The 16,484-nt window shown below is 40.6% G+C and overlaps 1 protein-coding gene across 1 annotated transcript; it reads left to right on the top strand.

The window, feature by feature from the left end:
- On the top strand, positions 1–14,331 carry ctr9 (CTR9 homolog, Paf1/RNA polymerase II complex component). The gene is made up of 23 exons (XM_036586480.1): positions 1–148; positions 1,942–2,040; positions 2,148–2,387; positions 2,503–2,620; positions 4,211–4,300; positions 4,387–4,643; positions 4,732–4,839; positions 4,926–5,162; positions 5,263–5,352; positions 7,492–7,620; positions 7,738–7,921; positions 8,014–8,102; positions 8,183–8,368; positions 8,489–8,576; positions 8,788–8,936; positions 9,037–9,153; positions 9,261–9,406; positions 9,510–9,581; positions 11,031–11,313; positions 11,402–11,556; positions 11,651–11,744; positions 11,836–11,948; positions 13,402–14,331. Exons 1-23 carry the CDS (start codon positions 104–106, stop codon positions 13,793–13,795), a joined length of 3,483 nt encoding a protein of 1,160 aa, XP_036442373.1. The 5' UTR covers positions 1–103; the 3' UTR covers positions 13,796–14,331.
- The last annotated feature ends 2,153 nt before the right edge of the window (positions 14,332–16,484 follow it).

Here is a 16,484-nt window from a genome sequence, read left to right as displayed (position 1 = left end):
CTGATAGCCGTTGTTGTCCTGAGGCTGTGGAGAACCGTGAGAGGAGGAAGGCAGAACAGAAGAAGCCTCTGCTGAGCCGAATATCGGGGTTTAAAGTGTCACCATGTCTCGGGGATCCATCGAAATCCCCCTGAGGGACACGGATGAGGTACGTAGACACTTCACATCTTCACGTTTTGTCTTTTTTCACAGCTGTTCGTGTAGCAGAGCGCGCGGCGGCTAACTGACCCTCTGTCGTTAACGTTAGCCACGTTCGCTAGGTTAGCTCGTTAGCATTCGCGCCGCTGTGAAAAGTTCGCTTAAATTTCATTTAATTCGTGTTTGTCTGATTTTTTGGGACACATTATCTGTTTTACTAACTCTATCCAGGCTAACGACCACATATTGACTAGTTACATAGTTATGTCTTCCACATAAGACGGTAGTAACTGGCTTGTTGACCTGCCAAGGTAGCTAACTTAAAGGGACACTCCACCAAGTTTTCAAAAATTTTCATAACTCAGGCACCGAGATATGAACAGAGGCATTCAGAGTGGTTTGACGTGAAGTGGTTCATTGTAGAGAAAATGACAGATTTCTCTACAGTGGCGGTCACAATATCTATCTACAACACAAATATGGCAATTTTAGTCAGTATCCGTTTTATTTACTAACATAACGCTACGTTTGTCTTCTGAGGTTTTATATGTAGTGTTAATGATGGTAGAAAGTCCTAAAAGGTAACTTTTCTTTGAGGACTATTTTGCCTTACAGTACCCTAGATGTGTCTCTCCAATATAAATGGATTAAAATACAGTTTAAGCCAAAACCCTATCACAAAACTATCCTAAAACAAAGTGTCAGACATCAGACAGCGCATATCCAATCATTATGTAATAACTTTCTGTGAGGAAGCTTTCAGAGGCATTAAACTCCCAAGATCTTTCAAAGTTCCTATCACCACCACTGTGAACAATTCTGACTCGGCGAGTTTCTCTAGAACAGATTTCACATCAAATCAAATCAGTTTTTTTTTTTTAATTGGTGGAGTTCTCCTTTAAAGGGTTTATATTTGGGGGTGGGCTGTTTGAATATTTTTTGGCTTTCTGGAAAAACTTTTTTTTTACAAAAAGAAAAATTTGATGAACTGCTAAAGATAGTGGTATATCACCTATGCCAGCTTATGTTGTGTAGTTGTGTAATGCATGTTGGGTATTATAGGTGGAGCATGCTGATGGACAAAAAACAGAACAAGATACAAAACCCTGAATGCTAACAGACTACTGAGGCTGAGGGGTCCAATGCCGCATGCTACAGAATGCTATGTAACATGACAGATAAAATACTACAGGGAGATTCACTCGAAAGAGGCCCCGAATGTTCCTCTGTAACTCCCGTTAGGATGAAGCAATCTGAACCAAAATAACTACACCACATACCTTGACGTATGTGTAATCGATTGCATTACATGCGATGCTGGAAGTGATCTCCATTTTCTGCCAGACACTTGAAGGGGTAAGGGGGCTATACACCCAGAAGTTGCAAACGAAGGTTAAACGTCGTGAAGGCTGTCCGGTGCCTACCTCATCGCTCCGATGCAGGGGCATCCCAGCTTTATCGAAGCTCAATATACTGAGGAGCACATTGCACGTTGTTTCGTTCAGATTGCTTCATTCTAGCGAGAGTTATTACAGAATATTCGGGGCCTCTTTCAAGTGAATCTCCCTGTTTATGCTAGATGTGTGCCGGAATATTCCTTTAAGTTGCTCCTTCAGTTGAGTATGAAGTATTACTATGTATTAGCTGAAGAAATCAGACTGAAGTCATTTTTTGTTCAAGGGTTAGCTGTTAAGAATTAACATGAGTTGAACTTCAGGTTTACTTCATTATCTGGGCTCTGCTGTCAGGTCCACTGTAACATTCATTGAGCTGACTGTCATTGATCTAACATTTGTCTTTTAGGTTATTGAGCTTGATTTTGATCAGCTTCCTGAAGGAGATGAAGTCATCAGTATCCTTAAACAGGAGCACACACAGTTGCACATATGGATTGCACTTGCTGTAAGTTCTGCTGCTGCCTTCTTCTCTTTCTTTTTCTTTTTAAAGCCATTGTTTGTACCATAGTTGAAACAGTGCCATTGCTTTAAACTGACTGTGACCTTTCACAGCTGGAGTACTACAAACAGGGGAAGACGGAGGACTTCGTGAAGCTGCTGGAAGCAGCTCGCATCGACGGAAACCTCGACTACAGAGACCATGAGAAAGACCAGATGACCTGTCTGGACACTTTAGCCGCTTACTATGTGCAACAGGCACGCAAAGAGAAGAACAAAGATGCAAAGAAGGACCTCATCAACCAGTCCACCCTTCTGTACACCATGGCAGACAAGATCATCATGTATGATCAGGTAAAAACAGTGTTTTACACATGTCTATTTCAACACTGAGCATTGCTGATAGAGGCGTGGTTAGTGTTCACTTTCAGCAGAGGTTGAAGACAATATGTGTTTCTGTTTGTTTCAGAACCACTTGCTGGGGAGAGCCTGCTTTTGCCTGTTAGAAGGGGATAAAATGGATCAGGCAGATGCCCAGTTTCATTTTGTCTTGAACCAGTCCACAAACAACATCCCTGCACTGTTGGGTTAGTAAAGCTGGGTTGACATCACACATTGTTTGAAAGTCATATCAGAACCTCCTAACTCACAACTTTTTTAAAAAAAAATTACGCTATTTTAGAAAAGCGAGATGCATTTTACATGAATGGACCAATAGAAATGACCCCAAATTACTTAGAATTAAATCTTTTACATTAACATGCATTAAAATAAAAATATTTTTTTCTTCTCCTATAAAGCTTCATTCATTTCAGGGTTACCAGGTTTTGTTATGATTTTACAGTATACAGTACTGTGCAGAAGTATTAGGCACATACACCGATCAGGCATAACATTATGACCACCTCCTTGTTTCTACGCTCATTGTCCATTGACCACTGATGAAGGACTAGAGGATGAGGTCAGTGTTACTGCAGTGCTGAGAATGATCCACCACCCAAATAGTACCTGCTCTGTGAGGGTCCATGGGGGTCCTGACCACTGAAGAACAGGGTAAAAGGGGGCTGACAAAGTATGCAGAGAAACAGATGGACTACAGTCTGTAACTGTAGAACTACAAAGTGCACCTATATAGTAAGTGAAGCTGATAAAATGGACAGTGAGTGTAGAAACAAGGAGGTGGTCATAATGTTATGCCTGATTGGTGTAAGAAAAACTCTTCTAAACCCATTTATTTGGACAATAAATGCCTTTAAAAACATTAGAATAATAATAAACGCAGTAAAAAGTAACAAGGATTTCTTATTTTCCAAAATGCAATTAAGACATTTTGAGCTGGTTAGAAGAACAGTGTTTGGGTTCTGACCTTTTTTCATTGCCCCAGCCATTGAATGCATTTGCTCAAGTCCACCGCCAGCACACCTGGGGCTTGTATTCTTGCTTAGCCAGCTAACTTTACCGTAGTTCGATCTCACACTGGATTTTCAGTCTTTTAATATTGAATCAGTTTTTACCAAACTTCATTACCATGGCAACTTATGCTGCCTTCCTACCCTGCTCCAGGACCAGTTGTGGTTGGGATTTTGGATCATAAACAGATTTTGGGTCTTTTTTTTTTGTAGCATCAATCATATAAAAGAATGCTTTTCAGTGGAGAACACAAATCATACTTCATGGATATTAAGCATATACCAGTTGCTCCATTAAATGCTAATACAGAAACCTTTTTTGCAGTTATAAATGCTTTATTTCTACATATTTATGTAGTGTGTTTTCTGTCTTTTTTTCTTTGTTGAAAAACAGGCCACTTGACTCTGTTTTGTGCAGTTGGTGTAAGCATGACGTCTGAAATGTCATGCTTTCATATGCACTCACACTGTGACTAATCATGGTTTACGTATCTAAACTTAGGTTAACAGAAAAGGTTGTTAACTGTCATTGTAAAACTGAAACTCCATCAGAGACTTTGTGTAAGCTGAACGTGCTTCATGAGGTGGTGCTTTGATTTAACGAAGGATTCATGAGCCAAACTAAGTATTGGAGGAATTAATACTGGGTGCCGCAGGGAGAGTTTTGGAAGTGGCTAAGAGAACACACTGACATACATAACATGTTTGTGAATGATAGGTTGGTTCATATTTCCATTTGATAATAATTATTGCATTTTACCTTTGCAGGTAAGGCTTGCATTTCCTTCAACAAAAAAGATTACAGAGGAGCTTTGGCCTACTATAAAAAAGCGCTACGCACAAACCCAGGTTGTCCAGGTGAGCTCGGTGAATTACATCCCAACGTATGCATTTTGTTTTCTTATACTGTCTCGAGGTTAATGTTCTCTAATTCTTTCCTGTAGCTGAAGTGAGGCTTGGAATGGGCCACTGCTTTGTGAAGCTCAACAAACTGGAGAAAGCTCGTCTGGCTTTCAGCCGTGCCCTAGAGCTCAACTCGAAGTGTGTGGGGGCTCTGGTGGGTCTGGCTGTCCTAGAGCTCAACAACAAAGAGGCTGACTCCATCAAGAATGGAGTGCAGCTGCTCTCTAGAGCATACACCATTGACCCCAGCAACCCCATGGTGCTCAATCACCTTGCAAACCACTTTTTCTTCAAAAAGGTAAAGATATAATAGCCATGGTTAATTTTCATGTATGTTTTTTCATTCTGGAGACTTTAGACTTCACCTACATTCTGTGTTCTTTCAGGACTATAGCAAAGTACAGCACTTGGCTCTTCATGCATTTCACAACACTGAGGTAGAGGCCATGCAAGCAGAAAGCTGTTATCAGTTAGCCCGCTCTTTCCATGTTCAGGTAAGAGCAGAGTTCCCATATATTCAAAGCAGAACATGTTTGGTTTAAATTTCTTGGTGATTAAACCTTTTGCACCTTCACTACAGGAGGACTACGACCAGGCTTTTCAGTACTACTACCAGGCCACCCAGTTTGCCTCTTCCACCTTCGTCTTGCCATTCTTCGGCCTGGGCCAGATGTATGTGTATCGCAGAGACAAAGAAAACGCAGCTCAGTGCTTTGAGAAGGTCTTGAAGGCTTACCCCAATAACTACGAAACCATGAAAATCCTCGGGTCCCTTTATGCCGCCTCAGATGATCAGGAGAAAAGAGACATTGCCAAAGTATGTCTTGGTGTCTACGGGTAATATGTTGTTCACTTTTTATCTTAAAATGAAGCAAATCAATTACACATTCCCTTTTTTGTATTTTTGAATATTTTAGGGCCATCTGAAGAAAGTCACTGAGCAGTATCCTGATGATGTAGAAGCTTGGATTGAGCTCGCACAGATTCTTGAACAGACAGACATTCAGGTAAGATGGGTGTTCACAATCATGCAAAAGTCTGGAAGCAATATTAACAATTTTTATTTGATGTTTAATAATAATTTCACTTTAAATGTCACAAACTTAACCCTATTTTAGATGTTTTATTAAATTTGTAAAGAATTCTGTGAGCAAGAACTTATTAAAAGTTTAACTAACCTTTCTTAGTGTTTGGTGAGTAAACCTCAGTGCTCTAGGTTTGTCTTCCACTTGGGAGAGTCGCTTGTCGGTTTTTTCATTATTTGTTTTATCTTAGCATCCTTTAACACCTCCAGGGTATTGATTGAAATTTTTTTTGGAACACTAATGTGAAAAAATTTCCCATGAATACAGTGTTCAGTTGATGTCACACATTTCGCTGCTGCCGTGTTGTTGACACACCACTGCTTTACACAGAGAAAACAGCGGCTCTCATAGAGCAACTGCTTGTACGGTGTTAGTCAATTAAGCATCACTGACAGATAAAATATAGCCATGATGTCTTGCGTAATTCATAGTCGTAGGAACAACAGCAAGAAAAATAAGATAATGTAGGCTAAGCTTTTATAGTATCAGGCTGTTTGACGTTATGAGGGATAGGAGACAGAAGAGCTGAGCCAGAGAAGGAGAATTCAGTGGGTAGTGAGAATAAACAGGAGAAACTTTCAGCTTCCCATACCAAAGTCTACACTCATCACTTTGTCACAAGTAGACTGTTAGATAAGGGATGAATTCTGTTTAGCCGATTCTGTTTCGCTCCATTTATCATCGTTCATCTTTGCGGCTTCATTCTTCATCTAAAATTGCTTAATGTGTCTTAAGAATTATGTTTAAATTGCACAGGACAAGCAATGAATGCAGTTAATGCCAGAATAATAATTAGCAGTGCTCACTTAAGCTAATGTCAAGTTAACCCATCAAGCATAGTTATGTAGCTATTAATTATGTTCACGATCTCAACAGTGTTCACTGTTGTAGTTGATGGTAAGAAAGACTTTTTATTGCTGACCCTTCCACAAAATAAGGAAATAATTAATAAAAAAAAGATAATCTAGTGATTTATATGTCTTTAGCTCCTGTGATGTGAATGTTGATACAGCATTTATGGTAATTATAGATGTCTGGTTTTGTTATTATGGGCAATAACGCATAATCGTGACGATAACTTATCAGTTTATAAAGATAAATTATCACCTCAGACAACATTATGGCCACTTCAGAATGTCAACAGTAAGGCCACAGGATGCTTTTTCTAGGTTCTGCAAATACTGTCCATACAGGCTGACATTTTAGTTGTCAGTAGAGTTGTGCTGTCAGTTTTTCCTGAGATGGAAAAAAAGATATGTGCTATGTGATTAAAAAAGCACAAGATATGTGCTTTTTGTCAAGTTGTTTGCTTTATCATGAATTCTGGATGTTAATTTTTAAAATATATTAAACTTTTAAATTTTATTAAACAGCTTTATCAGTCATTTAAAATCTTCTTTGGCTGCATTTATCATCGTTCATCTTAGCGACTTCATTCTTCATCTACAATTTCTATAATGTGTCTTAATAATTATTTAAATTGCACAGGACAAGCATATGAGCACTTTTGAACAGCAGTTGCATTTTAAATTGTAGTATACACTGATCAGGCATAACATTATGACCTTGTTTCTACACTCATTGTCCATTTTATCAGCTCCACTTACTGTATAGGTGCACTTTGTAGTTCTACAGTTACAGACTGTAGTCCATCTGTTTCTCTGCATACTCCAGCAGTGCTGCTGTGTCTGATCCACTTGCACCAGCACAGCACACACTAACACACCACCATCATATCAGTGTCACTGCAGTGCTAAGAATGATCTACCACCCAAATAGTACCTGCTCTGTGAGGGTCCATGGGGGTCCTGACCACTGAAGAACAGGGTAAAAGGGGGCTAACAAAGTATGCAGAGAAACAGATGGACTACAGTCTGTAACTGTAGAACTACAAAGTGCACCTATATAATAAGTGGAGCTGATAAAATGGACAATGAGCGTAGAAACAACGTGGTCATAATGTTATGCCTGATCGGTGTATTTATTTGGGGCTTATAATTTGCTTGGTTTGCTATTTCTGTTACAAATATCTTCTGATCCTAATTCTCCTCCCCCTTCCAGGGTGCTCTGTCTGCATATGGCACAGCCACAAGAATCCTCCAGGAGAAGGTGCAAGCTGATGTGCCTCCTGAGATCCTCAACAATCTGGGGGCTTTGCACTTCAGACTGGGGAATCTTGGGGAAGCAAAGGTAAAACTGACGACTGATTAAACATGACAGCTTTTTACTTTATAAAGACCTGATACTAACAGGGCTGCAAGGCTGGGATCATCGGATAACTCGGCACTTTCCAATTGTTCATTATAGAAATACTTCTTGGCTTCTCTGGAGAGGGCCAAAGCTGAGGGCGAACATGACGAGCACTACTATAATGCCATTTCCGTCACCACATCTTACAACCTGGCCCGACTCTATGAGGCAATGTGTGAGTTCCACGAGGCTGAGAAGCTATATAAGAACATCCTGAGGGAACATCCTAACTACGTGGACTGTAAGGAAGCTAATAAACTGTACACTTCAAAGATAACACTTTCTTTTAATATGAAAGATTTAGTGAAATACTTATTTTGTCATGTTTAATAGGTTACTTGCGTCTTGGAGCCATGGCCCGTGACAAAGGCAACTTCTATGAAGCCTCAGACTGGTTCAAAGAAGCTCTTCAGATCAACCAGGTAGTTACTGTTTTTGTAATTATTACTTTCTTGTAATTTTTGTTCTTTGAGAGCTTCGATCACACAATTATGTTTTGCAGGATCACCCGGATGCTTGGTCCCTGATTGGAAATCTCCACTTGGCCAAGCAGGAGTGGGGTCCAGGCCAGAAGAAGTTTGAACGCATCCTGAAGCAGCCGTCCACTCAGAACGATACCTATTCCATGCTGGCGCTGGGCAATGTTTGGCTTCAGACGCTGCACCAGCCCACAAGGGATCGGGAAAAGGTGCTTGATGATTTATTTATTTATTTTTTTTTTTCTGTTAATTTAGTGAATGTAACTTCCAGCCTTGTCAAAATGACATTCCAATCTTACCAACTCATCCATGTCTTTTCCATGTGACAGGAAAAGAGACATCAGGATAGAGCTCTAGCGATTTATAAGCAGGTCCTGAGGAATGATTCCAAGAATCTATATGCTGCCAATGGCATAGGTATGCGGCAAGTTTATGTTCAGTATGTTCATAAATAAGGTGACAGTAAATGCTACAAACATTTTCTTCAGTTGCCCAGTGATTCTGTTGTCCTTGAGGAGATTTCATGAGAACTTTAGGAGTTTTAAACATATTTTTTTCTCTCATTACAGTCTTTCTCCTTTTCCTCTTTTTCAGAACTGATACTTAATGTTTACTATTTTTAACACAGGGGCTGTTTTGGCCCACAAGGGCTATTTCCGTGAGGCACGTGATGTATTCGCCCAAGTCAGGGAGGCAACTGCTGATATCAGTGATGTCTGGCTGAACTTGGCACACATTTACGTGGAGCAGAAACAGTACATCAGTGCTGTGCAGATGGTGAGAGTCTGAGAAAACAAATACGACTGTATTGATGAGGATAAGAAAGCCTACAGCTGCTCCTGTCTGTCCTCATGACTTGTTGTTTTTGTGTTTTCAGTACGAGAACTGCCTGAAGAAGTTCTATAAGTACCAGAACACAGAAGTGTTACTTTATCTCGCGCGAGCGCTCTTTAAGTGTGGAAAGCTGCAGGAGTGTAAACAGATGTTGCTGAGGGTGGGTAAACAAATTGGTCAGAGTCATGTGGAAAACTATGATTGAACATCTGTGAAGTCTTTTTCCACTTTTTGTAATCTCCTTTCCTCTTCACTGTGGGTCACCAGGCTCGCCATGTGGCCCCCAGCGACACGGTGTTGATGTTCAACGTGGCTCTAGTGCTGCAGAGGTTGGCCACACTGGTGTTGAAGGATGAGAAGAGCAACCTGAAAGCTGTGCTGAGTGCGGTGAAGGAGCTGGAGCTGGCCCACAGGTGGGTTGGCTGCTTAGCTCACCCCAAGTGTCTGCAACACGTCCGTTGTAGACTTATTTAGGACACTTCCATAATTCTAACATGTCCCTCTCTGCTCACACAGGTACTTCAGCTATCTCAGTAAGGCAGGAGACAAGATGAGGTTCGACCTAGCACTTGCATCGAGTGAAGCAAGGTGGGTTCACATGATGTAGTCATTATGGTTTAGTAGTTGTATGTAGCTCAGTTTTCTTGACCTGGCTTTAGTTTAAATCAGAGCTTCCCAAAATGAGGCCTGCTGGCCAAAGTGGGCCTGTGAGGCCATTTGATTTGGCTCTCAAGAAAGTTTCCCCAACTCTGCCCCATTGCTTACCATGAGAGAACAAACGTTTTTAGAGTATAAATAGTGTTGTGTACAAAAGTTTGGGCACCCCTGGTGAAATGATTTGTTGATTTTCCCCTATGTGAAAGAAAAGTTAACACACTCTATACCAAGAACACATATTTTAGTGCATTACTGTTTATTTGTTGAATTTAATTTACTGAAAGAAAAAAAAAAACTAAAATGTGGCCTGTGCAAGAGTTAGGGTACACATTAATTGTGTTAAACTGTTAAAAATTGAAATTGTGCACAAACATTTGCAGAAAATGGCATATTTAAGTTTCATACTTGTAGAGGATTTGTTAACATCAACAAAACATGGAATTTAGTAAATGTTGAAGTTACATATGAAATGTTATGAAGTTACATACTCTATTTGAAATCTACCTACCCCTCATTGGTTTACTGTATTGTAGTCAGTTAGCTTTTGCAACAAGTAAGCAAATAAAGAAAGCTTATGACCACCAATTAGCATAGTCAGAATTATTTTGCGTAGCTATATAGCATTTGGGCAACCCGAGTGTTAAGAAGAGCCATTTTGTCCTTTTGTTAAAAATCAAACCACCTTGGGAGCCACAACATTTTATGTCCATTTCACCATCTTGGCTGTAAATTTGTCTCAGTATGTGATAAGGTGCTGGTATAGGCTAAAAATATAAACGAAAATGCAGACTTCCTTTGCTCTGCTTTAAGCTTTAGCTCATCTATAGCTGCTTTTCTCACATCTCCGGCAGGAACCATTTCCGCAAGAATGGAGTAGTTTCTTGTAAAATGTCTCTCAACGTTTGATTTTCATGAGGCTGAAGTTGCTTCTTATTCGCCAGCTTCTTGTTCAAATTTTCCCGTTCCACCTTAAATGCCACCTGACGCACTGGAATGTAACTGTTGCAGCATTACAGGTGGAACGGGAGAATTCAAGTTAGAAGCTGGCGAACGAGAAATTGACAGCTTTGCGACTTTTTAGTGTTTGAGGGTTTCAAGTTGCAGATTAAGCATATCAGAAAACCAGCTGGGATGATTATAATAATAATAAGTCCATTCGTCTCCAAATTGTTGGCGTTTAACTTAAATCTTTCTTATATCTTATATCCTTCTGTTTGCATTTCATTAGCTACTAGCTAGGATAAATGGTGATATTAAACTATTGCTTTAGGAAGACAGGTTTGTTCCAGCTCATTGATATTACGGTTATGTCCTTGATCAAAGCACTTAACCCCAACTTCTTAGAGCAAACTTGACATGATGCATGTATTGCCCTTCCAGGCAGTGCTCTGACTTGCTAAGCCAGGCACAGTACCATGTGGCTCGGGCCCGTAAGCAGGACGAGGAAGAGAAGGAGCTGCGGGCAAAGCAGGACCAGGAGCGGGAATTACTGAGGCAGCAGATGCAGCGTGAACAGGAGGAGAAGAAGGTCAAAGAGGCCGAGGAGCAGAAGAAGCTGCAGGAGCAGAGAGCTCAGTTTGTGGAGAAGACCAAGAACCTCCTCTCCTTCACTGAAGAAGTAAAAGAGTCTGCAAAAGAGAAGAAGAAGGGAGGCGGTGGGCGGGTGAGTGTCTGTAGGGTCCTCGGAGTGTCTTGTGTGGATTGTATTTAGAGGATGGAACGGTCCTGTAAACGTTGTTTGTATTTTTCAGCGCAAGAAAGGAGCAGACTATGATGACTTTGTTAACGATGACTCTGATGAAGATCTGCCTGTGAAGAAGAAGAAAAAGAAGAAGCCTCGCAGTGGCAGCGAACAGGAGGAAGAAGGCGAAGAGGGTGAGAAGAAACCACGCAAGAAAAGGAGGAGGTGAGGACTCTTGGGAGACGTGTGTATGTGTGTATGTTTGTATTCATTTGGTTAGAACTCTATGTTGACCATGCTTCTGTTACTGTATCTGTAGACCAGCTAAGGGTGGAGATGAGGAGAGTGATGAGGAAGGAGGCTCAAGACCTAAGAAACAGCGTAAACCCAGAGAGCGCAAGAGGATTGAGAAGGTACAGACCTCATTCCACATAGTGACTGTGGTTATTCTGTGTGAATATTCTAAATTAGGACCCAGTGCTAACTATGCTTTTCTCCTCGTAGCCCAAACCTGAGCGCATGCCACCGTCTCTTAAAGGGAAGATCAAATCTAAAGCTATTATTTCCTCCTCGGAGTCCTCGTCTGATGAGGATGGCCTGAAAATCGCAGAGGATAGGTAGGTGTTGTATTAATTGTTTTGATCATTCGGGATGTTTCGATCTTTTGTGAAGTTTTAATATTGAATATCTGCTGATACTCATTCCTGCTTCAGTATATTTTGCGTATAATACAGCCGCACGGCACATTAAAGTTAGTCCGTGTGTAATTTACTTTAAAAGTATTTAAAAAGTACTTGTAAAGTACTTTAAAAGTACTTTACTACTAAGTGTGTAATTTACATACCCTTGGTTTAACTGTTTTGACGAAAGGGTAGCTTAACTGCATTTAAAACATTGCAAGCATTGCAGGGGTTTCAAATGGCTTTTGAGGTGTTTCAATTTACACTTTAAAATAGTTTCTCAATATAAACATTCATACAGCTTGTTAACTTCTAAAAATGTGCCTCACTGCTGCAAATTGTGAATTATAGCTGTTTGTTACCTCAATGAGAGCTGCATAAATAGGCCTGTCACAAGTGTTCCATAATTGGCTAATTGCAATTATTTAAGCTGATGTCAGTCCTTTTCCACAGTTGCTACATTTCAGTCATCTGGAGCTGGGTGATATGGCCAAAAAGGTTATCACGATAAAAAATTTCATATGAGTCAATATCGCGATAAATGTCAAAAGATTTTCTTTATATTTGGCGACTCTTTTTAGTCGCTCCTCCCTCTCTAATCATGTTGTAAAATTCGTAAGTGCGCCCTCTCGTGGCGACAGCAGAGTAGTGTCGCTTTCCTTGCAGTAGAAAACGCCACCACGGCTGTCGCCAGAACGTGGAACTGTGAGAATGCTCTGTTATACTGAAAATGTATTGAACATTTCTTATAGTTCTATCAAGGGAAGTTGTATCGCGATAATTATTGTTTATCGTTTTATCACCCAGCCCTAGCTAAAGCTAACAAAATCAATTTGGAGACAAATGGACATTATTATTATTATTATTATTATTATTATTATTACTCCAGCTGGTTTCCTGATACGTTTAATCTGCAACTTGAAACTATCAAACACTAAAGTCTCAAAGCTGTCAATTTCTCGCTCGCCAGCTCCTGTTCCACCTTAAATGCTGCACTTTTAGGCTTGTAATGTAATTGTTGCGAACAGTGAACCAAAAAAATATCGATCACAATTATTCATGACAATTAAAATACAGCTAATTTTCATTATGACAGCCGTAGGCATAAATACCCAACAGTGTTGTAAAATTGCATCTATAACACAATGTTATTTAGATAAATGTGATTTAGGTTTCACATAATGCTTTACAGATCTGAACGTCAAATATGTTGAAATTCCTATCCCTAAAATTGGATCGGCTTAATAACACCAATGCTGATCCACCATATAATGCCTCAGTTACGATACTAATCTTTCAGATTAGACCGAGAGATTCCAATTGATCAGTTGATCACGTCTTTGCAACGAGCTCGTTTATAGTCTTAACTCCGGGTTGCTTTCTGCCTCAGGAACCCACAGGACAGTGGTTCCGGCTCGGACGACGGAGGCCACCGGAAGCGCATCGCTTCCGACAGCGAGTCGGACGGAGAGCGAAACCGTTCGGGCAGCGAGGGCGGCAGCCCCCGGCGCTCTGCAAACTCTGATGAAGACGAGTCCGGCAGCGAGCGGCCAGTGAAGAGGAAGAGACCACGGCCGCAGTCAGACTCGGAGCAGTCGGACAACGAGAGCAAGAGGAGCCGGTCAGAGGGATCAGAGGACGAGTCTCGGCCTGCGTCTCCAGCAGCAGTGTCGGATCAGGGCTCGGACAACGAGGGATCACCGCAGCGGTCAGACAACGAGTCCGAACCTGAGGGATCCAACAACGAGGCCTCCAATCGAGGCTCTGATGATGAAAGTGACTAAGTTTGTTGATACAGAAGAAATAAATGCGCGTTGGTCCGTGACGTGAGTCCTGGAGGTGTTTCTCAAAGCAGGGTTTCACAGTTAGCTGGATCATTTAAGCAAGAGTTGCCCAGTAGAAACATCCCTCATCTCCACTCCTATTGGTTGCTTGATTTTGGGCTTAATTTTTCTGGCTAACGGAGAAAATCTTCCTTTGTTAAATAGTCCCATGTGAGTGAGTCATTGTCATTTTTTTTTCACCTCTACCACCTTAGCTGTTATGACTGTCTTCTCTTTGTTTTTGACGCAATTTGATGCTTTAGTGACTTTTCTTCAGAGTAGCTGGTCATTTATTATTTTGGTGGGGGGAGAAAGAATCACTTTGTTTTGAGTAAAACTGCAAAACCTACAGAACAATCCCAGTTGTGCTTCTCATCACTTGGTGCATATATCGAAGTAAACCAGGTTGGTGCACAAATATTTGGAATAAAGAATCCAGTACAAGATGTACATTTATAAACTGTGTTGGAATAATAAAGAAAAAAATACATTTTTCAGAAGCTCTCACTCTTTCTGTACTTATCATACACTTAGTAAAACAGATTATGCATTATTTAAGCAATAGAACATGAAGGGAGTGTGTTATCGTAAAATAACATCACGGCTGTGATTTGGCCGCAGGCACGAGCCGAAGGCGATAACACACACCCTCGAGTGTTCTATCGCTTTTATACAACAGTTAAATAAATAAAGTAATAAATTAATAAACTGGGCCGTGAACGCGGCGTTTAATATGTTTTAATGTTCGCAGTTCCTTCCGCCAAATTAGTTCCTGAATAGTTCCTTAACAAGCAGGTTTTCAGTCGACAGCTGTGACAGAAGAACAGCTAAACAACCTGGAGTCAACCAGAAATTAACCGAACGTGTAGTCTGATCTTTAGAGTCTGACCAAATCAGACTGAGCCATAACACTGCTGCAATATCAAGTTCAGCTCAGTTTTGTCAGTTTTTGCCAGATCAGTATTAATGTTGTTTTGTTCCAGCCAGTCTGTAAAGCATCTTACAGCCCATTTAGTTTGGCGAATGGTGTTGGGTTCATTTCTGGCTGATTCCAGGTTGTTTAGCTGTTCTTCTGTCTCAGCTGCCGACTGAAAAGCTGCTCAGTGGTGATGACAGTTTGGGAATTTAGTGTCGTCTCATCTTCAGAGTCTGACCAAATCGGCTGTCGGTCAAATGTGATCTTGAGAGTGTCCATTTTCTGTTTGTGGCAAAGTAAGAAGTGAAAACGTTCAAACGGTTTGAGCGTCTCCTACAGCTGTCAAAGTCGTTGCTTAGCAACGGCATCTCAGCCAAGTGATAGTGATTAGAACGCTTCTTAATCAATAAGCTTGCGTGGCCGGAACTAACCGTATAAAGTGTACTTAATGATGTCAAATGCTTTCACATTGTATTTTCAAATGAAGTGATAATAGTTTTTGACATCATTGCAAGATTTTGTTCTTGAGTCTGTATAGAGGTGGAAGGTCAGAGTGTGACTGTAAAGTTGGTATGTTTGTAGTGCACAGGTCTTTCAGAGTGTTTTGATATGAAATGTGCCTTTCTAGGTCAAATTTCTAAATCAGGATTGTTCCCAGTGGTGATGGGAACCGGACATCTGAAGAGTCTGTTGCTTGAGACTTTCTTTCACAGTAGTTTTGAGGTGGCGGAAAGATACTCAGAGCACAGTAAGGCACAGTAGTACCTAGAAAATGATCAACGTTGCATATCGCTGCTGTCAGAACAAAACCTTGTTTCTCCAATTTTTCAGTTTTTGCCATAATCAGAAAAAGCCTGTTGCCCTTCACTTTGTGTGTAAATTTCACAATGAATGGACAAAAAGAAATGGCCCAAAACGACTTGGACATAATTCTGGTTCCATTGACTTTAAAAGTGACTTTAAAAGACATTAAAAGTAAAGCTTGTTTTTTGCTTCTCCTGTAAAGTTACTATTTTGGAAATATGAGGTTTTGTTCCGACAGCAGTGATATAAAAACTCAGATGTGTTTGGTTTAAAAGCCATTTTTGATAATATATGGCTATATTTGCATGGCAGAGATGGTGATGCTCGGTTCCCATCACCTCTATTGTGAAAAATCCTGTTTCTTTGCACTGAACCAATTCACATCAAACCTCTCTGCCTTTGTTTACATCTCGAATTGTATGGCTAATGTCACCAAACAGCACTGGTAGTTTCTACCGAACAGCAGAGTGAAATAACTAATACGTAGTGAAGGAGGACGTGCCAGGTTTGCTTCTAACAGAGACAAAGTTTGTGTTGAGTCCAAAGCTGTGGCAGAATATTTTAAACAAGGAAACCTTCTGGAAGGAAGACCTGTTGTCAATAGTTGCCCCAACAAGATCTGTGTTTCATTGGTGTTAGATAAGATTTATGACCAGGTACTGAACTCTTAGAACTGTGGAAGAAACTATCAGGGTCCAGTGAGTCACCTTGTATTTTGGTTTCTGCACCTTTTGAGGAACACAAAGAAACCTCCACTTGGCTGGCTCCCAGCTGTCCCACATAGTGGGCCTGTTCTTTCGAAAGAAAAGGTACTCTGGAAACAACGGGAGCCAAACACCATAATGTTTCCATGTTGCTAAGGCTTTTCATTATTTTTATACCCTCTATTTACTCCAACAAACTGCTTTTAGCTCAAGTATCTACAGCAGG

This window comes from Colossoma macropomum, unplaced genomic scaffold (genome assembly GCF_904425465.1).
Source record: "Colossoma macropomum unplaced genomic scaffold, Colossoma_macropomum, whole genome shotgun sequence".
Taxonomy (NCBI): Eukaryota; Metazoa; Chordata; class Actinopteri; order Characiformes; family Serrasalmidae; genus Colossoma; species Colossoma macropomum.
Note: the sequence above shows the minus strand (reverse complement) of the source record. Positions and strands in the feature narration are given on the sequence as shown.